Source organism: Ochotona princeps, chromosome 2, assembly GCF_030435755.1.
Source record: "Ochotona princeps isolate mOchPri1 chromosome 2, mOchPri1.hap1, whole genome shotgun sequence".
NCBI classification, from domain to species: Eukaryota; Metazoa; Chordata; class Mammalia; order Lagomorpha; family Ochotonidae; genus Ochotona; species Ochotona princeps.
In genome coordinates this window covers 5,509,166-5,535,245 of record NC_080833.1, presented here as the reverse complement: position 1 = coordinate 5,535,245, position 26,080 = coordinate 5,509,166, and the positions used below count along the sequence as shown (strand labels likewise).

General features: G+C 48.5%; 1 protein-coding gene and 1 pseudogene across 2 annotated transcripts in view; both read left to right on the top strand.

The window, feature by feature from the left end:
• The window catches only part of LZIC (leucine zipper and CTNNBIP1 domain containing), a 31,193-nt gene extending 23,156 nt beyond the window's left edge, over window positions 1-8,037 (top strand). For both annotated transcript variants that reach the window (XM_058675007.1, XM_012930022.3), the window contains 6 exons: window positions 306-432; window positions 2,157-2,292; window positions 3,152-3,250; window positions 6,381-6,476; window positions 6,642-6,723; window positions 7,842-8,037. In XM_058675007.1, the coding sequence (XP_058530990.1) occupies window positions 332-432; window positions 2,157-2,292; window positions 3,152-3,250; window positions 6,381-6,476; window positions 6,642-6,723; window positions 7,842-7,900 (573 nt within the window). In that variant the 5' untranslated portion in view covers window positions 306-331 and the 3' untranslated portion in view covers window positions 7,901-8,037. The remainder of the gene's footprint in view (window positions 1-305; window positions 433-2,156; window positions 2,293-3,151; window positions 3,251-6,380; window positions 6,477-6,641; window positions 6,724-7,841) is intronic.
• LOC101533133 (cytochrome b-c1 complex subunit 6, mitochondrial-like) lies at window positions 2,531-3,096 on the top strand (annotated as a pseudogene).
• Window positions 8,038-26,080: the final 18,043 nt, after the last annotated feature.

Genomic DNA, 26,080 nt, shown 5'->3' with positions numbered 1-26,080 from the left:
GAGGAAACTCCTGGCTCAACTCTGGCTGTTGTGACCATTTGGGGAATGAACCAGCAGATGGAAGATCTTTGTTTCCCCTCTCTGTAAACCTGCCTTTCCAATAAAAATAAAAAAAAAAAAAAAAAAAAAAGACTGCCAGGCATTTTTGAGTAGTCTTGTTGCCACATGAATTTGAAATTTTATATCTATGTTGGGATTTTCTTTGCATAATTATCTTTTTAATGCCTATATCTAAGAAATAGTTTAGCTTAATTTGGGAATGACTAATGTTTAATTTCTTCAAATAACATTTATCCTCTGTGTAGGTTTATTGTTCTGTCCAGAGATTGAAATGGCTTCCAGAGGAAAGACGGAGACAAGCAAATTAAAGCAGAACTTGGAAGAACAGCTGGACCGACTGATGCAGCAGTTGCAGGATCTGGAGGAGTGCAGGTGATGGCGCGTGGCAGGCTGGGATGCTGTGGAATGGCTCAGCTGTGCAGCTGCTCTTAAAGCCCCTGGCTGCCAGCCCTGTGGTGCTTCTGGGCCCTTCCTGGTGCTCTGTCAGTGGGAGAGGTGACCTCCCTATGTGCTTTGCAGTAATAACAACTGGGATGTGAGTGTCTTTGTATTAGTTAATAAGTGCATATGAACTTTAGGCAAAGTACTAACATCTGTCAGGTAGAAATAATAACGCCTACCTAGTTTTCAGCACAGTATTTCAAATATCTTGGGGGCCAGCATTGTGGCAACGCAGGTTAAGCCACACCTATGAGTTTGACATCCCACATGGGCAGCAATTCAAGTCCCAGCTGCTCCATTTCCCATCTGACTCCCTGCTGATGGGCCTGGGAAAGCAGCAGAGAACAAATCTAATGCTTATGTTTCTGCAGCCATGTGGGGACCCAGAGCAAGGTCTTTGTGTGTGACTCTCTCTCTGTCTTCTCTGTATCTCTGACTTTCAAACAACAACCAAACAAAATATCCCTGCCTGGTCTCAAGCTGAGAAGATGTTGCCTGAACTTCTGATGTGTGGTCCTCACCTTCCTTGCTCATTGAACCAAGACCGTTCCTTGCAGTTTTTTGGTTTACCTATTTTTATTCCTTTAAAAGTAAAAAGAGACAGAGATCTTGCATGGCATGATCGGCTCTCCGATGCCTGCAGAAGCCTGGGATAGGCCACTCTGAAGCCAGGAACGCAGAGCTCCACCTGGGTTTCCCGCGCAGGTGGTAGAGCCCCTGTTCTTGAGCCATGCCTTGCTTCCTGCCAGGGTGTGTGTTAGCAGGGAGCTGGTGTCAGTAGCAGAGCTGGAACTCAAACTTCAGCTCTCCTGTGGGATTCACACATCGCAGAGTGTCTGATCACTGTACCAAATGCCCACCCCTTCATTGTAGTTTTTTTTTTTTTTTTAACTTGTAAGATTGTTGCAGATAATGTAAATGAAGGAACCACACTGTACTTGACCGTGGATAGGCATTCAAAACACAGTGGTTATTGTTACTTTTTTTTTTCTCGTTTTAAAGATTTATTTATTTAAAAGTCAGAGAGAGAGAGAGCGCTCTTACATCCACTGACTCATTCTCCAGATGCCTGCAGAAGCCCCAGGTGGACCAGGCTGAAGGCAGGAACCTCTGGGTCTCCCATGTGGGGGCAGGGCTCCTGCACTTGGACCGTCCTCTGCTGCTTTCCCAGGCACATCTCAGGGAGCTGGAGTCGTAATAAGTGTTTTATAGATGACTTGTTCTTGGAAGGCAGTGCCTCATTGCTGTTAGATTACAAGGTGTACATCATGTGTCCTACCACGCCTGGTGATTGTGTCAGCAGCCTTCAGCACGTGCCTGCTTTATGCCAAGCCTTTTCCGTGCTGTTTCATGTGCCTAGCAACTCTTGCTAGTTGGTGGCATCACTCTCCAAAGTTCTATAGATAAAAGACCTTGAAGCTCGGCTGTGTTCAGCATCTTGCCCAAGGTCATTGATTGCATAAGGAAAATTACGAGGTGTTTTGTTAAGTGTGCCTCGCTGTGTGGCAGGAACGTGCCTGCACTACTCCCTCTGAACACATCTGTCATTGGCCGCGCCGTCTTCCTCGCCAGACTCTTTAGTGTGTAAGGACTATGATCACTTTTTCCCTTGGAACTGTGTATCTTTATATATTCCAATGTGCACTGTGCTTCAGGGAGGAGCTTGACACAGATGAATATGAGGAAACCAAAAAGGAAACTCTGGAGCAGCTAAGTGAATTTAATGATTCACTGAAGAAAATTATGTCTGGAAACATGACTTTGGTTGATGAACTAAGCGGGATGCAGCTGGTAAGCCTACGTCACCTGCTTCAGTGATCGTGTAGTTCTTTTCTTGGTAAATGTGTTTTGTGTAGAAAATGTGCCTTTCTGGGCTCTCACTCTGTGAGTGTCTGCTTATGCATAAACAGCACATCTTCACCGAGCGGTGTGTCGGCTCCTGTGATATGCACAGAAACAGGCGAAAATGGAAATTGTCACTGTATTAGATGCACCAGGCACTGATGCTTAAAGACCCCTCTGCAGGCTGCCGGATAGCCGCCGAGTGACCCTTGCAAGTCCTTAGTGGAGTGGATACTGTGTGGCCGCTGGAGTTAAATCCACAACCTTAGGCAGACATGGGCCTGGAGGACGAGCAAAAAGTGCTGACAGGGGCCGGAGATCCCAAGGAGGAAGGAGAGGAAGAGGAGGAATTAGTGGGTCCCCTCAGCACAGCGAGAGAGCAGCGCGAGCAGCTGGAGAAATGTGTCAAGGCCCGGGAGCGAGGAGAGCTCTGTGGGGAGCGTGTCCTCCCGGTCACAGGCAGGAGGACTGCATGGAGGAGCTCTTTGACTGTCTGCACACAGGGCACCACTGTGTGGTCCATAAACTCTTCAACAGCTTGAAGTGAATGTGCAGACTCAGTTACTCCAGCCTTCATCACGTGAGCATCAGGACATGTCCCTGTGGTCTTGAATAAGCCATTTGTTTCCCGTTTGTATAACCGTGAGTTTATGTCGGCCTCATGGACTTTGGCTTAGTAAGTAGCTTCTATGTAATTAGCAGTGATTCCATCTTAATGAAGTCCTGTGGTCTGTGAAAAAAAAAAGACCCCTCTGCAAGTGACTGCCGTTTCTGGCGCCTCAGCTTTTCTGCCTTCACGTTTCTTTAGGCTATTCAGGCGGCCATCAGCCAGGCCTTCAAAACTCCAGAGGTCATCAGATTGTTTGCAAAGAAACAGCCGGGTCAGCTTCGGACGAGGTTAGCAGAGGTAAGGTTTCTTTAAATTGTTCTAGTTTCTGTGTGTGCTGTTTTCCCCAGCCCAGCAATTGGCAGTTTAAAAATTGGTCACTTGATTTTAGAGCTGCAGCTCACGGTTTTCTGACGCAGTGAGCACTTTGACAGTTGGAGTTGATCATGAATGTGGAGGTTTAACAGCCAGACAGGTCCAGTGCCCACTAACTGCATCCGCCTGGACTCCGCCTTTGATGCTTTGCCGTTTGCTTCTGGAACCCCGACTCCAAGTCCCTTTGAGAGCCCATCGGCAGCAGTGCTTTTATACACATGTGTGGCCTGTCTCATCTGAAAATTTCAAGCATCTTTATAAACCTCATACTTCCAGAAATCTTATAGACTTGCAATAATTAAGACTTAACAAGTAAGAGGCCGGTGTTGTAGCATGATGAGCATGATGGATAAAGCTGCCACGTGCAGCACCAGCATCCCATGTGGGCGCCCACTGAAGTCCCAGCTATTCTGCAGCTCAGCTTCCTCCCAGTGGCCTGGGAAGGTAGCCAAAGGTGCCTCAAGTACTTGGACCCTGTCACCTTTGTGAGACAACCTGGAAAAAGCTCCTGGCTTCCACCTGGCCTGGCCCTGGCCTTGGAAGCCATCTGGGAAGTATTCTAGTGGATGAAAGATCTCTCTCTCACCCTATCTCTCCCACTCAATATATAACTGTGAGTTTCAAATAAATAAATCTTTCAGAAATTATTTGTACCTGCATGTAGTTCATTAACATAGTCATTAACAGCACGAGGAAGCAGGCATTTGGTGCAGTGTCTGAGCCACAGTTTGTGGAGCCTGCCTTGCCTGCTGGAGGGCCTCGTTCCAATCCTGCCCTCCTTCTGCCACGCACAGGGAGCCCTGGGTTGAGTGCCGGGCTGCTGGCCGTGGCCTGTCCTCCCCGAGCCTGTCTGTCATGGACATTTGGAAGATGAAACTGGATTGAAGATCTGTCTCTGACTTTCATATAAAAAGAAGATACATTTTTTTTTTCTTAAGACGGGGCATGGATTTGGGTCGGGTTGATTGTATTTCAATCCCTGTTCCACAGTCTGAAGTATGTGACCTTGGGCAAGTTATTTTATTCAGCCTCTTATACCAGTTTTCTGTGTATGAAAATGATGATTATAAGTATTAAATGAAGTAATTATGTGCTAAAGCACTTAGAGTACCAATGTATAGAATGTATTATTAGTGTTTTTGGTGGTAGGAGTAATTATTACTTTTGAAATTTATTTGAGAGATGTGTGTAGAGCTCTTATCCACTGCTCCATCCTCCCAAACTCCTGCAGTGGCCTGGCCTGAGCCAGACTGAAGCCGGAAATCCAGGAATTCATTCCACGTCTCCCATGTGAGTGACCGGAACCCCGTCACCCGAGCCATGAGCACCACCTGCAACACTGGCAGGAAGCTGTGGTCAGGAGTGGGAGCCTGGTGTTGAGCCCAGAGACTCTGATGGGGGCTGCAGGTGTCATCACCCGTGTCTTGGCCACAAGACTAAATGCTGCCTGAGTGGAGGTGGTTGTCCATGTCAATCCCAGCCATTTGAAGCCAGTTATATCATGTACAGACCACACTCTGTTTAAAGAAATGATTTCTGCGCTCGCATGGTGGTATAATAGGTTAAGCCTGCTCCTGCAATGCTGAATAAGGATGTCGGTTTGAAACCTGGCTGCTCCGCTTCTTTTTTTTTTTTTTAAGATTTATTTTTATTACAGCCAGATATACAGAGAGGAGGAGAGACAGACAGGAAGATCTTCCATCCGATCATTCACTCCCCAAGTGAGCCGCAACGGGCTGGTGCGCGCTGATCTAATGCTGGGAACCAGGAACCTCTTCCAGGTCTCCCACGCGGGTGCTGGGTCCCAATGCATTGGGCCGTCCTCCACTGCTTTCCCAGGCCACAAGCAGGGAGCTGGATGGGAAGTGGAGCTGCCGGGATTAGAACTGGCGCCCATATGGGATCCCGGGGCTTTCAAGGCGAGGACTTTAGCCGCTAGGCCACGCCGCCAGGCCCGGCTGCTCCGCTTCTGATCCAACTCTCTGCTAATGGCCTGGGAAAACAATGAAGGATGGCCCAAGTCCATTGGCCTCTGCACCATACAGGAAACCCAGAAGACATTCTAAGTTCTTGGTTTCAGACTGGCTCAGTCCTGGCTGGTTGCGGCCATTTGAGTGACCAGACGATAAAAGATCTGTTTCTCTATCTGTCTCTCTCTAAATCTGCCTTTCAGATAAATAAATCTCTTAAAAAAAAAAATTTCGGGCCTGGCATGGTAGCCTAGTGGCTAAAATCCTTGCCTTGCACGTGCCGGGATTCCATATGGATGCTGGTTCTAATCCCAGCAGCCCCTCTTCCCATCCAGCTCCCTGCTTGTGGCCTGGGAAGGCAGTTGAGGACAGCCTAAAGCCTTGGGACCCTGCACCTGCGTAGGAGACCCAGAAGAGGCTCCTGACTCCTGGCTTTGGATCTGCGCAGCTCTGGCCGTTGCAGCCACGTGGGGAGTGAATCATCAGATGGAAGATCTTCCTCTCTGTCTCTCCTCCTCTCTGTATATCTGACTTTCCAATAAAAATAAAATGAATATTAAAACAAAACAGTTATGAGTAGTATTAAGATTCATTAGAGGCCCCAGCACAGTAGCCTAGTGGCTAAAGTCCTTGCCTTGCATGCTCTGGGAGCCTGTATGGGAACTGACTTGTATCCTGGCTGCTCCACTTCCCATCCAGCTCCCTGCTTGTGGCCTGGGAAAGCAGTGGAGGATGGCCCAAAGCCTTGGGACCCTGCACCCACAAGGACGTCCTGGAAGAGGCTCCTGTCTCCTGGATTCAGATTGGCTCATTCCGGCCATTTTGGCCACTTAGGGAGTGAACCAGCAGATGGAAAATTTTCCTGTCTCTGCTTCTCTCTGTAAATCTAATAAAAAGAAATCCATGTTAAAGAAAGGATTCAGTAGAATGGCAGAACAAAAGCATTTATATCGTGCTTCCCTCCGATGATTTCTGTAGTTCTTCGTCAGGTGGGGGATTCCTGTAGGAACAAGTCTGAAAAGCTGGATCGGATGCACCGTATGCCTTTCACTGGTTGATAAAGGCCTCGCTTTTCCTCATTGTAGATGGACAGAGATCTGATGGTGGGAAAACTGGAGAGAGACCTGTATACGCAACAGAAAGTGGAGATCCTGACCGCTCTCAGGAAACTCGGAGAGAAGGTATAGCATTTTATTTACTACATGAGCCTTGAGGAAAAGCCTTTAAATCTGTGCAGAGGTTCTCCGTCCGTGCCCGCAGCTCTGGGCATGAGACATCCTTGACTGTGGTTCCTGGAACCGCGTGCACCGTTCGAACGCCCCGACTGGGCCTTGCTTGGTTTTCAGCTCACTGCCGAGGACGAGGCCTTCTTGTCAGCCAACGCAAGCGCGCTGCTCAGCCAGTTTGAGAGAGTCTCTGCGGACCTGGGTGAGTGCCCTTGGACGCCCTTCCGCGCTCGTGGACACAGGGCCTGGCTGCACACCGTCCTTCCCCGAGCTGCAGCTTTGGAGTGAGGCGTGAGACCAGGATGGTGTCCTTGTTTTAGAGATTTATTTATGTTTTTCCTTGGAAAGGCGAATTTACAGAGAGAAGGAGAAACAAAGAGAACGATCTTCCATCAGCTGGTTCACTCCCCACGTAGCCACAGCAGGTGGGGCTGAGCCAGCTGGAAGCCAGGAATCTGAAGATTCGTCTGGGTCTCCCACTCGGGTGCAGGGTCCCAAGGCTTTAGAACATCCTCTGTTGCTTTCCCAGACCACAAGCAGGCAGCTGGATGGCAAGTGGAACAGCTGGGACATGAACTGGTGCCCAGATGAGGTGCCAGCACTTGGAGGTGGAGGATTAGTTAGTTGAGCCATTATGCTGGGCCCCCATGATTGTTGCCTTATAAATCCATCGTATTGTCTTTATTCCCCAGCACTTTTTGTTTAAAAACAAACAAAAAAAGAAGTGGACCTGGTGCAGTGGCGCAGTGGTGCAATGGCTAAATGCTTACCTTGCACATGCCCCGGGATCCCATATGGGATGCTGGTTCATGTCCTACCTGCTCCGCTTCCCATCCAGCTCCCTGCTTGTGGCCTGGGAAAGGAGTTGAGGACGGCCCAAAGCCTTGGGACCCTGCACCCGTGGGAGACCTGGAGAACGTTCTTGACTCCTGGCTTCAGATTGGCTCAGCTCAATTGCAGTCATTGTGGCCACTTGGGCAGTGAACTAGCGGATGGAAAGTCTTTCTGTCTGTCCTTCTCTCAGTAAGTCTGTGAAGTTACTGCAGACTGTTTCCCAATTCTGCTGTAACAGTGAACTAAAATTTTCCATGCTGTATTTTATAACTAGTGCTGGAGTAAGGATTTGTAAGTGTGTCACCTGCATTGCCAGATTGTACAGAGGCAGGAGCAGTGATGGCGGTGTAGGCCCAGGGGTTAATCCGCTGATCACGGAAGCCAATTCTGCTTCCTGTTTGTGTATGTGTGTGACAGGGGTCACTTCCCCCTCTCTACCTGAGGTCTGAAATAACCCTTTTGTTTATTATGTGTCTTTCTCCTCAGGATCTGGAGATAAAGTCCTTGCTTTGGCAAGTTTTGAAGTTGAAAAAAACAAAAAGTGACCAGCACGGAAGCCCGTGACATTCTTCCGTCTCACTCTGTTTTCTTCCTGAGAATATTGAGTCATTGAAAGCAATAGATTCCCAGCGTGCATTAATAGCCTAGGAAAGCGTGACATAAAAACACCCTTTGACCTCTGCCTGTGTGCCTCCTGCTGTGTTTCGTGTGGGGCTGCCTCCTGGGTGGGACAGAGGGGCTGCTGAAGAGAGAAAACAGAAAATGGACTTCCTGGCGTTATTAAGGCCTCGTGTTTTTCATTGCTTCTCCGAGCTCCTGGTGGCACTGGTAGATCAGCCTCAGGCATGTTCGCAGACGTTTAGAGCCCTAAGCCATCTGAGAAGTCCTTGTCCTTTTACAAACAAGGAAGCCAGCTCAGAGCAGCGCACTTCTGAACGTCACACTGAAGACAGAACTGGGAATAAGACTCAATGCATCCCGACTTTCATGTCTGTTAAGCTTTTTTTTCCTGTACCTTTATTTTTTTAAATAATTAACACATATTTGTGCAGATGAGTGTTTCTGAAAATCTAATGTCCCAGCTAGAAGCTGGCTCTCCTGAGGGCCTTGGAGCCTCAAAGAATGGAGCGCTGTTGAGCGTTCTGGATACACTGACCTGTACGGGTCACCAGGGAAGCCCTCCCTGGGTGGGACCTGCTCCAGCCCCGGAGGGCGGTAACAGTCAGTTTCTGTCTGCTCTCCAAGCTGGGGAAAAACACAAAGTAAGGTGTGAGGAAAGACGAGTTTCTCTTGGGGTGTTTATGTCTGCACGACGTGATCCGCAGCTCGGCCTGCGTGCGGGGATAGCCTCTTATTTCCCAGCTGTGGCCATTTCAGTGTTTCTCAATATACTCTTTGACTTTGTACAAATTAAAAGCTTTTTGTAAAGTTTCTTAAATAATGTAAGCTCTGCTAGGTGCTTTGCCAGTTGAACAAGTTAGGAGGCCTCCTCTGCAGGCATGCCTTATTGGGAAGCTACAGTGCGCTGTTTTCTAAGGTACTGGATTAGGACCATCAACAGCTCACTGAAATTGTGACCAACTGAAAAAGTGCACATTGCTTGCTTTTCATGTATGACTTTATGATCAGTCATCGTTTTATCATTATTGTTTTTAATGACACTAAAATTCATACAACACAGAATTCACTGTTTAAACGTTCAGAGCAGGCAGGGTACAGCAAGGTAAGCTGCTGCTTGCAAGACCCACGGTCCAATCCGAGTGTCGGTTCAAGGCCCGGCTCCTCTGCTTTGCGTTCAGCTTCCTGCGGACACACCCAGGGAGACAGGCTGATGGCTTCAGTCCTTGGTGATCCGTCACTGGTGGGAGGCCTGAACGAAGCTCCTGGCTCCTGGCTTCAACCTGGTTCCCTCCCGATTCTTCCAGCCATTTGAAGAGGAAGCCAGTAGGTTCAAGATTCTGTCTTCTCTGTTGTTTTGCCTTTCAAGGAAATGTAAATAAAAACATCCAAAATAAAGTGTCCAATTCAATAAAAGCTAGTACTTCCACAGAATTGTACAAACATCACCATTATCTAGTTCCCACACACCTCCGGTCCCATCCTCCTTTTAAAGATGGCTTTTTATTGTTGCTCGTTTGAGAGGCGAGAGGTACAGACCCAAGCGCTCATATTCACTTGTTCGCTTTCCAGATCCCCAGCTGTGCTTACTCCAGATGTTTTCTGTAAATGGAGTCATGTCTTTTCTGGCTCTTTTGCATGTTTTACAGTAGTGTATTTTCAAAGTTGACCCATATTGTAACATGTGTTCGCTTTCCTTAGAACAACCGCAACCTGTTCAGGAAGCTCGTGGGATTTCCCCACCCCATGGCAGGTACCCAGTCACTTGGGCCAACACAGTTGCTTCCCAGGACCCTCCTGCTCAGGATTCTGCATCGTGGGGGGGCCAGAGGTGCAGATCCAACCTAGGCATTCTGTGCTTAAGGGATCTTGATCACAGGGCCGAGTGCATGCCCCAGAGAGCCCACACTGCATTCTCTTCCCCCCTCAGCCCTCCAACAACCACCCGTTTACTCTGTCCTGGCTGTGCCTACTCCAGATGTTTTCTGTAAATGGAGTCATGTCATTTGTGGCTTTTTTGCGTGTTTTACAGTAGAGTACTTTCAAAGTTGACCCATATTGTAATGTGTGTCAGTACTTTATTTCTTTCCATGGCAAATAAGACTTCATGGTGTGGATACTGTGTTTTGTTTAGCCATTTCATCTGCACCTTTTGCTGGTTGTGAATAGTGCTGTACATCTTGTAGTGGAAGGTGTGTGTGTGTGTGTTTAACTATAGCTAGATTCTTCTTCCCCTACACCAACTCCTCCCCCTGCCATAGTAGACCAGGAAAATCGGGATGATTTTATATCAGAAAAAAGGGCCTGCGGATCTGGAGTGTCGTGAATTTCTCCCAAGACCTGCCTCAGTGAAGTATTTTGTCATTGACCACATCTATGTGTTCATTTTGTAAGTAAGCATTCCATGTAAAATTCTCTTTCTTTAAAAGACGCCAAGCTTGCAGTGTCCAGCAAGACCCTGGCAGCCACAACTGCGTGACCTTTGACACAGGCCGTGTGAGCTTTGATGGGTTGCTTCCTGTGTTTGAGCCTCGGGATTATAAGACCTACCTCATAGGAACAACTGCTGTTCAGTCCCCTTTCCTTCATCCAGAAGACAAGTTTTGCATTGGAGCTAACCCACCACTTAACTCTTCTAAGCGCCATAGGAAAATAAGTTGAAAAGTGAGTAAATTCTATGCAATTATAATGAGTATGAAACGACTTACAAACTGTGTTAAGCTGTTCATCTTTTGCTACACTTAATCTCCTAGGTTTTTATATGTCTTTGGAGTCTGAAGGCTGCAGTAAAGGGAAGGCAGCTAATTGTCCAACATGCTTATATTTTGGTGAAAAAATATTCCTGCGTTTCTGAAGGAATGGGACTGACACAGAGTAAGTTCCAGTGGGCAGATGTCCAGGTTGGCTGTTGAGTGAAAGTCTAATAATTTAAACCAGTTCCTGTGTTTCGGTGTTTTGTGTTTACCCTGTGAGAGGTCAGATAGCTATTCTGGGTGTGGTTTTTCAGGAGGAAACTTCAATGTCGAGTGAGACATGATTCTTAGGAAAAAGCTCGAGTTGGGACAAAGGCGTTAGAACCTTTATTAGATCTTTTGTTGACTTTTAGCCATGGGAATGCCATGTTTTGTTTTATTTTTTAGCAAAATAAAAGGCCGTGTTACTCTACCATTGAAATGGTATCTTATTACAGTGAATAATGGATAATTTGGAGTTATGAGAAAAACAATAAAGGAACACAGTATTGCCTAATCTTTGGAGCACCTTCCTGTCCATGTTTGTTTTTTTTCTTACTCTGCTCGTTGCTGTCCCAGGGGATGTTTTATTTTCTTCTCAACATGTTTCCCTGCATAAGTGTGTCCGTGGAATCTATCCGCATTGCCACAGGCCTAGGTGCGCAAGTTACAAGATACAGCTGACTCCATTGTCGGGCCCTGGGATTAAGGAGATTTCACAAACTGGAGGAACTAGTATTTAATCAAGTTGCAAAATAGTAGAAAAACTAAGGCTTTTGTAGGTTCTCCCAGACTACAGCCTTTTGACATCCTAACTCACATTTTTGTTGAAATCTGATTCGTCGATCACACTAATAAAAGCCAACTGGAGACTGTATCACGCAGGCCTCAGCCGTTCTCAGGAGTTCACAGTGCAAGGGCCCGCTATTCCAAAGAGATCCGCCCCTGGAATCTTTGTGCTTATAGTCTCAGACAACTGGCTGCAGTGAAAATAACAGCAAAACAGTTATTTTCCCCCCACCCCAGGCATGATAGCCTAGTGGCTGAAGTCCTCGCCTTGAATGCACTGGGATCCCATATGGGCGCCAGTTCGTATCCCAGCAGCTCCACTTCCCATCCAGCTCCCTGCTTGTGGCCTGGGAAAGCAGTGGAGGACGGCCCAAAGCCTTGGGACCCTGCACCTGTGTGGGAGACCTGGAAGAAGCTCCTGGCTCATGGCTTCGAATTGGCTCTGCTCTGGCCATTGTGGTCATTTGGGGAGTGAACCAGTGGATGGAAGATCTTTCTCTCTGCATCTCCTTCTCTATCCATCTGCCTTTCCAATAAAAGTAAATCTTTAATAAAAAGTTTTTTTTCCAAAAGGCAGATTTACAGAGAGAGAGCTCTGCCATCTGCTGGTTCACTCCCCAAATGGCCACAGCAGCCGTAACTGGGCTGATCTAAAGCCAGGAGCCAGGAGCTTCATCCGTGTCTCCTGCATAACTGTAAGGAGCCTAAGAACTTAGGTCACCTTCTGCTTTTCCAGACATTATCAGGGAGGTGATTTAGAAGTGGAGTAGAATGCACTCAAACCAGCACTCATAAGGAATGCCAGCATAGTAGGCAAGGGCTTAATCTTGGTACCTGTTGCATAATATTTTTTGATAGACTTATTTAAAGATTTATTTATTATTTTTATTGGAAAGTCAGATATACAGAGAGAAAGATCTTCCATCCAATGGTTCACTCCCCAAGTGAGCACAACAGCCAGAGCTAAGCCAATCCAAAGCCAGGAGCCAGGAGCTTGCTCTGGGTCTGCCACATGGGTGCAGGGTCCCAAGGCCTTGGGCCATCCTCAACTGCATTCCTAGGCCTCAGGCAAGGGAGCTGGATGGGAAGCGGGGCCACTGGGATACGAACCGGCACCCATATGGGATCCCGGTGCATTCAAGGTGAGGACTTCAGCCACTATGCTATCGCACTGGGCCTGACTTACTTATTTTTATTTAAGAGGCAGATTTTACAGAGACAGAGATAGAGAGGGAAGGTCTTCCATGTGCTGGCTCACTCCCCAGATGCCTGCAGCAGCAAGAGCAGAGGAGATAGTTGCAGGTCTTCAACGTGGGCTGCAGGGTCCCAGCACTTGGAGCATCTGCCTTTGCTTCCTGGGCTGTTAGCAGGGAGCTGGAGCGGAAGTGGAGCCACCTTCAGCTTTGCCTGTCACTGAATAAACAGACAAACAAAGGAGCAGCTGGGATTTTGAACCTGTGCCACATGGAGTTGAGTTTCCCAAGCAGTGGCTTATCCTGCTGTGTTATAATAGCCTCAATTTTTAGATTGAATTAATTGAAAGACAGCATAACAGAGAAGGCTAAATAGACAAAAAGATCTCTCCCCTAAATGGCCCGAGCCAGGAGGCCAGAGCTCCACATGGGTCTTCCTCATCAGAGGTAGAGAAGCAGCCATGGCTCAAACCTGCAGACCCATATGGGATACCAGTCCAGACTGTGATACATGGGTCAGTGTAGTGGCATAGCAGGTAAAGCTGCAATCTGAAATACTAGTGCCCAATACAGGTACAGGTTCAAATTTCAGATGTTCCACTTCCAATCCAGCTCACTGCTAATGCACCTTGGAATACAGAAGAGGTTGGACCCCTGCGTCCACTTGGGAAACACAGAGGAAGCTCTGGGCTCTTGGCTTCTGCCTACCCCAGGCTAGCCGTTGTGGCTATTTGGGATGTGAGCCAGCGGATGGAAACTTCTTTCTCTGTCTCTTCCTCGCTCTGTAACTCTACCTTTCAAATAAACAAAACAAATATTTAAATTAATTTTGGGGTTGATGCGTGGCAGAACAGCCTAATCTTCCTGGCACCTGTGGTGCCAGGATTCCATATGGGTGCCTATTTGTGTTCCAGTCGCTCCACTTCCAATTCAGCTCCTTGTTTATGACCTGGAAAAGCAAGTGGAGGATGGTCCAAAGGCTTGGGACCCAGGGCCTGTGTGAGAGACCCGGGAAGAAACTCTAGGCCCCTGGCTTTGGATTGGTTCAGCTCCAGCCATTGTGGCCATTTGGGGAGTAAATCAGTGGATGGAAGATCTTTCTCTGTCTTTCCTTCTTTCTGTAAATCTGCTTTTCAAATAAAAATAAGTAAACCTTTAAAAAATAATAAACTTTTAATACATGACCTAAGAAACTAAGCTGTCTTTATAGAACTTGTGTAAGTAGACTTAAGGAACTAAGTAAGGAACTCAGAGTCTTAGAGGGCTGGATTTTTTGTTGTTGTTGGTCAGTGTTTAAATGTCATATGAAGTGGTTCTTTAAGAGTTTATTTCATTTTATTATCATTATTTTGGCTTGTGAAAAAGCTGAAATTTGTTCCCTTAGGCCTGGCATCATTCCTCTAATACTCATTAACTAGGCAGGTTGTACCTGGCACTTCCTCTCAGCTGAGAGGGCAGGAAGTTTAAGTGCAAGCAAATATTTGACTGATTAGACTGTATTTTTTTTTTAAGATTTATTTATTTTTATTGCAAAGTCAGATATACCGAGAGGAGAGACAGAGAGGAAGATCTTCCATCCGATGATTCTCTCCCCAAGTGACCACAACAGCTGGTACTGCGCCAATCTGAAGCCAGGATCCAGGAACCTCCGCCAGGTCTCCTACACGGGTGCAGGATCCCAAGGCCTCTGGCCGTTCTCGACTGCCTTCCCAGGCCATAAGCAGGGAGCTGGATGGGAAGTGAGGCTGCCGGGGTTAGAACCGGCGCCCATATGTGAGGCGAGGACTTTAGCCTCTAGGCCACAGCACCAGGCCCTGGATTGGACTGTTACTGATTACCATTCCTGGCCATGATCTTAGAAAGTGTGTTGTGACACAGATTTTAAAAAGAAATTGTTAGCATGTCAAATTGTATCATAGATCTTGGCAGTTCCCACCTTGGGTTTGTTTTACAAAGCTCAAGACATCTTTATCTACACTTGATCTTTGCCAAAAGTCCAAGAAGCGATGAGTATGTCTTTATCTAACATTCTGTTTTGTGTGGACTCAGGAAGAGCGTTTGTGCTTTTGGAGCCAGCATGGTCCTTTCGGACCCTACCCCTGGCCTTATGGCACTTCCGTCCACACGGCCCTGGGAAGGATGGGTGGCCTGTTCCCTCGGCCAGCCACCTCCACCCTGAGGGAGTCTGCACAGACAACTTAGAAACTGCCACGAGGGAGAGCCAAGGGCTGTGCCAAGGTGAGCAGGCCCGCGCCATATCCTGCCTCCTGGGAGCATGCCTCTTCCCAGGGTCAGACCGCGTCAGGGGCACCCTCTCTGCTCCTGCCAGGCCTTTCTGACTGCCCCTCCTCGCCCCTATGAGTGCTGCTTGTGCCAGAGTGGCAGGTTCATGGCAACTGATTAATTATGCTAACAGTTCTTGACAAATTGGAGCCACGAGGCTCTTTAGCCTTGAAAAACTCAAAATGATGGGGCTGGCACGTTGGCTCTACAGGCTAATTCTCATTAAAGTGCCAAGCATCCCAAATGGGCACCAGTTTGTGTCCCAGCTGCTCCACTTCCCATCCAGCTCCCTGCTTCTGTCTTAGGAAAGCAGCGGAGGTCACACCCAAGTGTGGAGCCTGGAAGAAGTTCCTGGCTTCTGCCTTTGGATCAGCTTAGCTCTAGCCATTGTGGCTGTGAACCAGCACTGGGGAATGAACTAGTGGATGGAAGATCTTTGTGTAGAAACTAAAATTGAAATGTCAATGAGGTGGTCACAGAAGGTGGTTAAGAACTCGCATTTATTTTTAACATATTGGTTACTCATTACTATGTCAATTAATTCCATAATGATGTAAATTTTTGCTGATGGTATGTTGGAGCTTTTAATTGATCGGGATGATACTCTGCTGGCTCTGTCTTCAAACCAGAGAGGATATACCTAAGAAGCCGTTGAACCTGACTGGACAATAAGATGCTGGACTCTATGTTTGGTATATGCTTACAATGAGGGAATCTCAACTGAACTTGAACTGTGGTTATGCAACAAGGTGGAGGAATCCACCATGGTGGGAGGGTTTTGGGAGGAGTGGGGAGAACCCAAGTACCTATGAAACTGTGTCACATAATACAATGTAATTAATGAATAAAAAAATTTAAAAAAAAAACTCAAAATGTGCCTTTTACTGCTAGTGATTAGGTGTTTGAAATTGAGCAGAAGAAAACATGTTTTGGAAAATTCTTGAAGATGTTACTATTTAGGAGTAGGAGAAACTTCTATTTCCTACCTACTCTGGTTATGATGTCATTTTTAATAAAGATTTTATTTATTTTTATTGGAAAGTCAGATTCACTGTGAGGAGAGAGAAAAATCTTCCATCTGCTTGTTCACTCCCCAAGTGTCCACAATGGCCAGAGCTGAGCTGATCCGAAGCCAGGAGTCAGGAACTTCCTCCATGCCTCCACGCGGGTGCAGGGTCCCAAGGCTTTAGGCCGTCCTTGACTGCTTTCCCAGGCCACAGGCAGGGAGCCGGATGAAGCAGAGCAGCCAGGTTATGAACCGGCGCCTATGTGGGATCCCAGTGCATGCAGAGGAAAGACTTTAGCCACTAGACTATCTTGCTAGGCCCTGTGATATAATTTTTTAAAGATGCATTTATGGGCCCAGCGGCGTGGCCTAGCGGCTAAAGTGCTCGCCTTGAAAGCCCCGGGATCCCATATGGGCGCCAGTTCTGATCCCGGCAGCTTCACTTCCCATCCAGCTCCCTGCTTGTGGCCTGGGAAAGCAGTGGAGGACAGCCCAAAACTTTGTGACCCTGCACCCGCGTGGGAGACCCGGAAGAGGTTCCTGGTCCCGGCATCGGATTGGCGCGCACCAGCCCGTTGCGGCTCACTTGGGGAGTGAAACATCGGATGGAAGATCTTCCTCTCTGTCTCTCCTCCTCTCTGTATATCCGGCTTTCCAATAATAATAAAAAAATCTTTTTTAAAAAAAGATGCATTTATTAGACAGGTGGACAAACACACCATACACAGAGATAAAGATCTCCCATTTGTTGGTCACTCCCCAAATGGCTGCAGTGGCTGAAGCTGGGCCCAGCTGAAGCCAGGAGCCAGGAACTCCCACATGTGTAGCAGGGCTCAAGCACTTGGGCACTTTCCCAGGCATATTAGCAAGGAACTGTATCAGAAACTGTAGCTTGGACTTGAACCAGCATTCCAATCTGGGATGCGTGTGGCAGGTGGGACTTGAGCTGCTGTGCCACAGAGCAGCCCCCGGTCGGGACATCATTCAATCCTTCAGCAGCCGTTTACTGAGGAGCAGGTGCGATGGTCCAATCGGCTAAACATTTGCCTGGAAGTGCCCACATCCCATATGAGTGCCAGTTTGTGTCCTGACTATTCTACTTCCAATTCAACTCCCTGCTTGTGGCCTGGGAGGGCATTGGAGGTTGGTCCAAATCCTTGGCACTCCACACTCACCTGGGAGACCCAGAAGAAACTCCTAACTCCTGGCTTCAGATTGGCTCAGCGCCAAACGTTGCAGTCATTTGGGGAGTGAACCAGCAGATGGAAAAACTTTCTCTTTGTCTCTCCTGCTCTCTGTAAAATCTGTCTTTCCAATAAAAAAAAAGTAATTTTTTTTAAGGAAATGTATTGAATGCCAATATGTGTGGGCATCATTTGTCCTTTTTTTGTTACATTCTCTATAGCGTGAGGCAGGCATTTGGTGCAGCACTTTAAGGCATAGCTTGGAATGCGCACCTCTCACACTGGAGTCTCTGCTGTGAGTCCCAACTGATTCACTGCAGATCCAATTCCTGCTACAGGCACAGCTGGGACAGCAAGTGATAGCTTAAGTCATCTGGCCCCATGCCACCTAGGCAGGAGATCCTGCTTTCTGGCTTTGGTCTGGCTTAGCCCTGGCTGTTCCAGGAATTTGAAGAGTGAACCAACCAATGGGAGATTGTTTTAAAAGTTTATTAAAGGGTCTGGTGCGGTGGCCTAGTGGCTAAAGTCCTCGCCTTGCACACACCAGGATCCCATATGGGCGCCAGTTCTAACCCCGGCAGTCCCACTTCCCATCCAGCTCCCCGCTTGTGGCCTGGGAAAGCAGTTGAGGACGGCCCAAAGCCTTGGGACCCTGCACCTGCGTGGGAGACCTGGAGGAGGCTCCTGGCTCCTGGCTTCGGATCAGCGCAACTCCAGCTGTTATGGCTGCTTGAGGAATGAATCAGTGGACGGAAGATCTTCCTCTCTGTCTCTCCTCTCTGTATGTCTGACTTTTCAATAAACATAAAATAAATCTTTAAAAAAATAGAAAAGATAAACCCAGTAATTCTGTTGTTCTATCTTTTCCTTTCTTGCAAGGGAAGCAAATTGCTTTTCTGGTGTATTGCCGGTTAATGATGTAAGTTGGGCCAAAGAGATTGTATAATAGCCTGATACATCCCAGTAACAAAATGCTCAACTGAGTTTGTGGGAATTCGTATGTTAACACTGCAAGTCTGTCTCAGCAGGGTGTCATTAGCAGGAGAAACGGGAAGCAAATTTAAACCAGTCCCTTTATCTTCTCCAGACTCCGCAGCCCCTGTAGCACACTGCTGCTCAGGAAGGAAATTAGATGGAAATTACATTCTCGGTTATTTTTTTAAGTCCTAAACGTCACCTGTATGTCAGCTCGCAGACCTCCTCCCCTTCCTGTGTGAGCCTGTCTTCTCATTCCTAAGAACGCTTTTCTGCTTCTTAGAGAAATAAGCGTCCCTTTCTCTTCTGTCCCTACATAGCCACCAATTAATAAGATGAGCAGCAATGCTCCCATGCTGAGCCCATGCCAGGGCAGGGCTGACACTGCTTCATGAAGGGAGCTTTGTAAGCCCCTTTTTATCTCCCTGGAGAGGCCAGCAATAGGTTTGCTCTACCCCCTGGAGTGCATAGCTAGTTCAGGCTAACTACTCATTAAAGTCAATTTAAGATATTGCTTAAGCCCCTGGATTCCTTAAGTGAATTGCCTCCACTTGAATTCAGCTAAAAATGGTTGGGGTTCACTCCCAGAGGGCTGACCCAAGTTCTAGGCACTCCTGGGTCCCCAGCCCCAACACAAACACTGCTGTCCCCAGCAAGACTAGCGACTTGTTAAAGACCTAGGAAAGCTGCTGAGTGCACACCCTGCTGCAAGAAAGGGAGCAAGAAAGGGATTGTCTCTCAGCAAGAACTTGTGTCTGAAGATGACTGAGCATGCAGCCCGGCACAGGAGTGCCTCTCTGTTCCCATGGGACCCACTGCAGCGGTGGCAGCCTTGGAGTAACCACGGACAGCACGTGGACATTCCTGGGGAAGGGGAGCCGGCCCTGCATCATCTCCTGTTGACACAGAAGAAGGGGTGTGCAGAGGCGCGGTGATTTATTCAAAACAACAACAACAACAACTTGCAGTTGTATTTTTTTTAAAGATTTATTTTTTTTTCTTATTATTACAAAGTCAGATATACAGAGAGGAGGAGAGATAGAGAGGAAGATCCTCCGTCCAATGTTTCACTCCCCAATGTTTCACTCCCCAAGTGAGCCACAACGGGCCGATGCGCGCCGATCCGATGCCAGGAACCAGGAACCTCTTCCAGGTCTCCCACGCGGGTGCAGTGTCCCAAGACATTGGGCCGTCCTCGGCTGCTTTCCCAGGCCACAAGCAGGGAGCTGGATGGGAAGTGGAGCTGCCAGGATTAGAACCGGCGCCCATATGGGATTCCGGGGCTTTCAAGGCGAGGACTTTAGCTGCTAGGCCACGCCGCTGGGCCCACAGTTGTATTTTTTTTTAAATTTTCTTTTTAATATTGTGTACATAGTTGAGGGACACATGCCCATGTGGACCTCTGATGGGGTGGAGGGTTTCAGGTAAGAAGGAAAGTGGGTGGGACATATATTTCAGGTTATTTTTTTTCTCTTCTGTTTCCATGGGGAAGAGGGGCAGGGAGCCGCTCCTTGCTGTCACAGTCCATCAGCACCTGGGAATGAGGGGATGGTCATTTGTGGACGCGTTAGAGACCCTAAGTGGAGAAGAATGTTCTGAGGGTGTTAGTTGAATGGTTTTGATAGTTCTGAATTGTTGCTTTCGATGCTCCAGGGTTGAGAAAATCTTTCCAAGGCCTACTAGATGACAATGTCCACCTTAGTGCATCCACAGACTCAGGAACATATGGCAAAGCTTGACCAGGAGAACTGAACAACCTGTTCTGTTTCCCATCCTCTGATGAGGCAGTCAAGGTGGGTCCAGCAGTCTAGCCCAGCCTGGCCCACTCAAGCACCAGCACTCATGTGAACTGATAGGTGTTATGGTCCAACCCAGTCTGGCTTGCAGCATGTCCTGGTTCTCATTCATGCCAGTATATGCTATGAACTGACCCTGCCTGCCCCCAGATTTGGCTCACATGTATGCCAATGGGTGCCACTACCTACACTGACATGGCTGGCGCCCAGTCCTGGCACTTACCAGTGGGTACTACAGCCTAGCTCAACTGGCCTGCAACCCATCCCAGCTTTCACCAATGGGTGTTGTAGCCTAACCCAGCTTGGCCCATCCCCAGACCCAGCTCTCATGTTACTCAGCAGGTGCCACAGCCTAGCCCAGCCCATCCCACAGCCATTCTGGCTCTTGCAAATCACCAGCAGGTGCTGGAGTCTTGCCCAGTCTGGCCTCCCATTAGATCCAGCCCACATGCATGCCAATAGGTGCTGCAACCTTGCCCAGACTGGTCTACCCACAACCCTGGCTCTTGCACTTACCAGTGGTAACTGCAGCCCAGCATGGGAGTCCCCAGAGTTCCCCTACTGGTCTCATTTCCAGCCCTGGGTCTTGTGTGAGCTGGTAGGTGCTTCGACCCAACCTGGCATGGGCCACCAACAGTGTCAGTTCTTGTTAGTAGATGTTACAGCCTAGCCCAGCCTGGCATGGCCCACATCCTGTCCTGGCTCTTGTAAAGGCCAGTGAGTGTTACGGATTGGCACAGCCCAGCCTGTCCCCAGACCCAGCCCACACAAATGCTGATGAGTGTTACATCTTTGCATATCCTGGCCTACTCCTAGCCCCAGCTTTTGTGCTACCCAGTGGGATCTGCAACCCAGTAGAGGAGTTGCCCAAGTTCTCCTACCAGGCCTGCTTCCAGCCCTGGTGAGTGCAGTGGCCTGCTTGTCCCTGTCTGCCCTTGCATGTGTCGGGAGGTGCTGCAGCCTGGCCCAGTGGGCCTTTCCCAGCCTTGGCTCCCGTGACTGTCAGGGGGTTTTTGTTCGGTGAGTTCTGTCTTAGCCCGTCACCACCCCCAGCTCTCTGCCTAAGCCTGTGGGTGCTACAGTCCCATAGATACGAGCCCACAACTCCCCTATAGAAGCTTCCCCCAGATCTGGTTCTTTTGCTTTCTGGTGGGTGCTGCGGCTCAGCCTGACATGGTCTACTCCCTGCTCTGACGCTCGTGGGTAGGTACTGCAGCCCTGTCCAGCCAGGCATGTCCCCCAGCTCCAGCTTTTGCAAGTGCCAGTGTGCAGTGGGTGATGCTGTTTATCCCAGCCCAGGACTCCCAGGTGGGTGGTACCTCGGCCTGACCCAGATTTATCCCTAGTTTCCCTCTATAAACTACTCCGTCTCACCTCCCTGGCTTACCTTTGAGTGCAGTGGCCTGGTCCATGGAGGACCTCAGGAGTCTCTGCCCTGTCAAACACACCCTCAAGCAACTCCCACTCTATTATGTCCCCGGATTTTCCCTGGGCAATTTGGCACCCCTCAGACCTGGGGCCAGAGTAGTGTGTTCCAGCCCACGGTTCCCTGTCTTCCCTACCTACTGTTTTGCTTGTTAGTTTGTTTGTTTGTTTTTTAAAACAAACTTTTTTGGAAAGGAGAAAAAAATGAGCAACTATGCTGGCACAAACAAGGTCCAGATTGCCTGCCAGCTCCTGTCCTTTAGCTGGGGCAGCTGCATTTTCTTTTTTAAGATTTATTTTTTTCTCTTTTTCTTATTGTTTCATTTTATCACACAGTTTCATAGTCTCTGTGATTCCCCCAAGCCCTCCCCCCAAGATTTATTTTATTTTTATTGGAAAGTCAGATATACAGAGAGGAGGAAAGACAGAGAGGAAGATCTTCTGTCTGCTGATTCTCTCCCCAAGTGACCGCAACGCTTGGAGCTGAGCTGATCCAAAGCCAGGAGACAGGAGCTTATTCCGGGTCTCCCATGCAGGTGCAGGGTTCCAAAGCTTTGGGCCGTCCTCAACTGCTTTCCCAGGCCACAAGCAGGGAGCTGGATGGGAAATGGGGCTGCTGGGATTAGAACCAGTACCCATATGGGATTCTGGTGTGTGCAAGGCAAGGGCCTCAGTTGCTAGGCTACCATGCCAGGCCCAGTTGCATTTGTTGTTGCAGCACGTGCTTCTGGAACCCAGAAATCACACACACACACACACACACACACACACACACACACACACACACACACATTGCATCCACAAACTCAATGGAAAATCTGAGCTCAAACATCCTAAACTGTTCTTGAAACCATCAAAGAAACTGTAAGCTGATAATCTACCTCATATGTCAAAGGCTTTGTGGAAATTAAAGCAGGGTTTTTGGGTGTTAGAGCAAAGTGGCTTAGATGAGGACAGCAATAGACTCCACCACTCCCTTGGTTTCCATGGGGATGTAAAATGCCTCGCCTACAGCTGCTTTGATGTTGTGAAGCTCAGAACACATTTACCCACCACCCTGCCCTGGTGAGAAGCATGCTTCCTCGCCCCAGCATCCTGGATTTGGCCATGACAGGATTTGACCAAGGAAATTTTGCAAGTGACTCCTGGAGGGGCCTCCATGCGCTTTCCAAGTTAGACCTGATGCCCTGTTGCTGCCCATCCTACGAGGACTATACCCCGGAGCCCACATCCCATATGGATGGGTGCTGGTTCAGCTGCTCCACTTCCAATGCAGCTCCCTGCTAATGAGATTGCCCAAGTGCCCAGACCCCTATACGCAAGTGGGAGACCTGGATGAAGCTCCTGGCTTCAGGTTAGCTCAGCTGTTGCAGACATTCGGGGAGTGAGCCAGCACACGGAAGTTCTTTAACTCTGCCTTCTGAATAAATAAATAAAAAGTCTTGGGGGACAAACAAAGGAGGGATAACCATGGCTAACGTGTGGTCCAAAGAGAAAGAGGCGTCGTGGAACAGACTTGATGCCAGTGTGCAGCTAAACCCAGCAGCATCCGGGTGCACACTCATGCAAGAGACAGCCTCTCCCTTTGGAGGTGACTGGTTACACAGCATGACTGCAGTAACAGCTACATGTTGTACTGTGGCCCTGTCCCATCCTAGTCTGTTTTCCATGTAACAACCACAGCCATCCATGTAGATACAAATCTGCCGATGCTACATCTTCATACTCCGCAATAGGAAGATCAATGTGCCACGTGACCCGTGCAGCCTGCAGGTCCAGCCGGCCTCCTGTAGCTGTTTTCCCCACTGTGTCTGCCCTCCCTGCCACCACCCTGGCCTCCCGTGTGACCTTCCCACGTTCTCTTGGCTCCCTATGACAACACTGTCTGCTGTCTTCTTACCCTTTGCTTGATTAGCTGCAACTTAGAACCTCTAAGGTAAGTTTAGGTGATATTTTCCTAAGGATCTCTCCTGGATCCTAGCACAAAGTTAGATTCATAATTACGTGGGCTCACAGCCCCCTGTATTTCAGCCTTTAGCACCTGACTACAGTTGCAAGGTAAGGAGGGACTTTGCAAAGTGAGTGAGGGGCGGGGCCGGGTCTTTGGCCTGACTGCTAAGATGTCTAACGTGGCTGTCCCATCAGCCTCTGCTGCTGGTTGTCACATTCTGCTAAAGCAAACACCGGGAGACAGCAGTGATGACTCAAGTACCTGGGTTTCTGGCCGCTTCCATGCGAGACCTGATTGGAAATTCTCTGCCCCCGGTTTCAGACTGGCCCAGTTCTTGCCATGGAGGGCATTGGAGGAGTGAACCAGCAGCCAAGATCTCTCTGTCTATCAAAGAAATTAACACACAACTTAAAAATATTTATTGATAGATTTTGAAAAGGTGAGAGATCTTCCACGCATTGGTTCACTTCCCAAACACAACAGCTAGGAATGGACCAGGCCAAAGCGAGGTGCCTTGAACTCATTCCAGGTTTCCTGTCCCATGTTGCTGGAAGGGCATCCATGTACTTGAGCCCAACCTGCTACCTCCTGAAGTGTGTATTAGATTGAAGCTGGTTTGGAAGAGGAGCTGGGGCTTGAACCCAGGAAATCCAGTATAGCATGCAAGTGTTCAGAGTGGTGTCTTAATTGCAGAGCCACGTGCCCACCGTAAACACATTTTTGAAGTTTAAAAATGTACTTTTAAAAGTTTTGTGTAAGAAATGGAATTCAGGGGCTGGCATGGTGGCTTATCAAGCTAATCCTCCACCTGCAGCGCTGGCACCCCATACAGGCTCCAGTTCAAGTTCCAGCTGCTCCACTTCTAATTCAGCTCCTTACCTGTGGCCTGGGAAGCAGCAGGGAAAAGCTCAGTCTTTTACCCGTGTGGGAGACCTGGAAGAAGCTCCCAGCTTTCCGCAGCTCTTCCCTCTCCCATCTCCTTGAGCCAGTGCAATGTTGATGCTGAACTGGGAGGAGAGGATGGAGGAAAAGACACTGTAGGTATTTTTTAAAGATTTATTTATTTTTATTACAAAGTCCGATATACAGAGAGGAGGAGAGACAGAGAGGAAGATCTTCCGTCCAATGATTCACTCCCCAAGTGAGCGCAACGGGCCGGTGCGCGCCGATCTGAAGCTGGGAACCTGGAACCTCTTCCAGGTCTCCCACATGGGTGCAGGGTCCCAATGCATTGGGCCGTCCTCGACTGCTTTCCCAGGCCACAAGCAGGGAGCTGGATGGGAAGTGGAGCTGCCGGGATTGGAACTGGCGCCCATATGGGATCCCGGGGCTTTCAAGGCGAGGACTTTAGCCACTAGGCCATGCTGCCGGGCCCGACACTATAGGTATTTTAATCCTTTCAATTTCTGCTTTTAAAGACTTATTCATTTTTTATTAGAGAGGCAGATTTTCAGGAAGAAGGGAAAACAGAGAGAAAGAACTATGTGCAGGTTCACTCCCCAAAGGGCTGCAAGAGCTACAGCTGAGTCAAGCTGAAGCCAGGAGCCAGGAAACTCTTTAGGGCCTCCTACTTGGGTGCAGGGTCCCAAGGCTTTGGGCCATTCTCCGCTGCTTTCCCGGGCCACAAGCAGGGAGCTGGATGGGAAGTCGAGGAACCGGGACATGAACTGGTACCCATATGGGATCCTAGCAGTTGGAGGTGGAGGATTAACCAGTTGAACCATCATGTTGGCCCCAGCAACCTCATATTTATATAAATATTTTTAAAGACTTATTTATTTTTATTGGAAAAGCATGCTTACAGACAGAAGGCAATACAGAGAGAAAGATATTCTGTCCATGGGTTCATTCCCCAACTGGCCACACAATAGCCAGAGCTGAGCTGATTGAAGCTAGGAGCCAGGAGCTTCTTCTGGGTCTCCCATACAGGTTTAGGGTGCCAAAGCTTTGGGCCATCCTCCACTACCCTTCCAGGCCACAAGCAGGGAGCTGGATATGAACTGGAGCAGCCAGGACATGAACTGGTGTCCATATGGGATGCTGGCACTTTTAGATGGAGGATTAGCCACTGAGCCATTGCACCAACCCCTCCTTTGGGTTCTAAAATAGCATCACACTTCCCTAACGGGAAGAGCTGTTCTGGCTCATGGTATATGCAAGGAAAATAAAAATGGCATCGGGGTAGCACCAGATGTGAGACTGAGGGTGAAAATCCCCTGAAGGTTTTATACTACCTCCCAGCCACCCACCCCAATCCCCCTTGCTTAGAGGGCTGTCACATAGGGGAACCCAGCGAAGCAACTTCCTATCCAAATTCTAATTTTCTAGCAGTGTATATAAGCAAGCCTGAACTCACCCTGGCTCCCATGAACTCTCGCACACAAAGGAAAAATGGTAGAAAAAAAAATGTTACACTCATTTGCTATTAAGTATCCTGGTTTCTTTCCCTTGGCTCCAATAGCTTATGCTAATTGAAGGGGCTTCATCAGCGGATCCTGCAGCATGCTGCCATTTTTTCCTGGAACCGCCTGGGCTAGCTCTCCTGCTCTGTGCTTAAACAATTAACAATCATTACTATCTGCTCTGCGGCTTGTGGCAGGAGAGTCAGCAACTCCGCAGCCAACACTTGTGTCAGGCGGGTCCCCTTTTGCTTCAGCTTCCGTGTGAGGCCCATGTTTAGCTGACACCACGGCGTAAAGCTGCCACCCTCAGCCTTTAGTGTTTATTAACCATGAAAAAGGGACTTCCTCCTCCCCCCGATTCACAAGCTGGG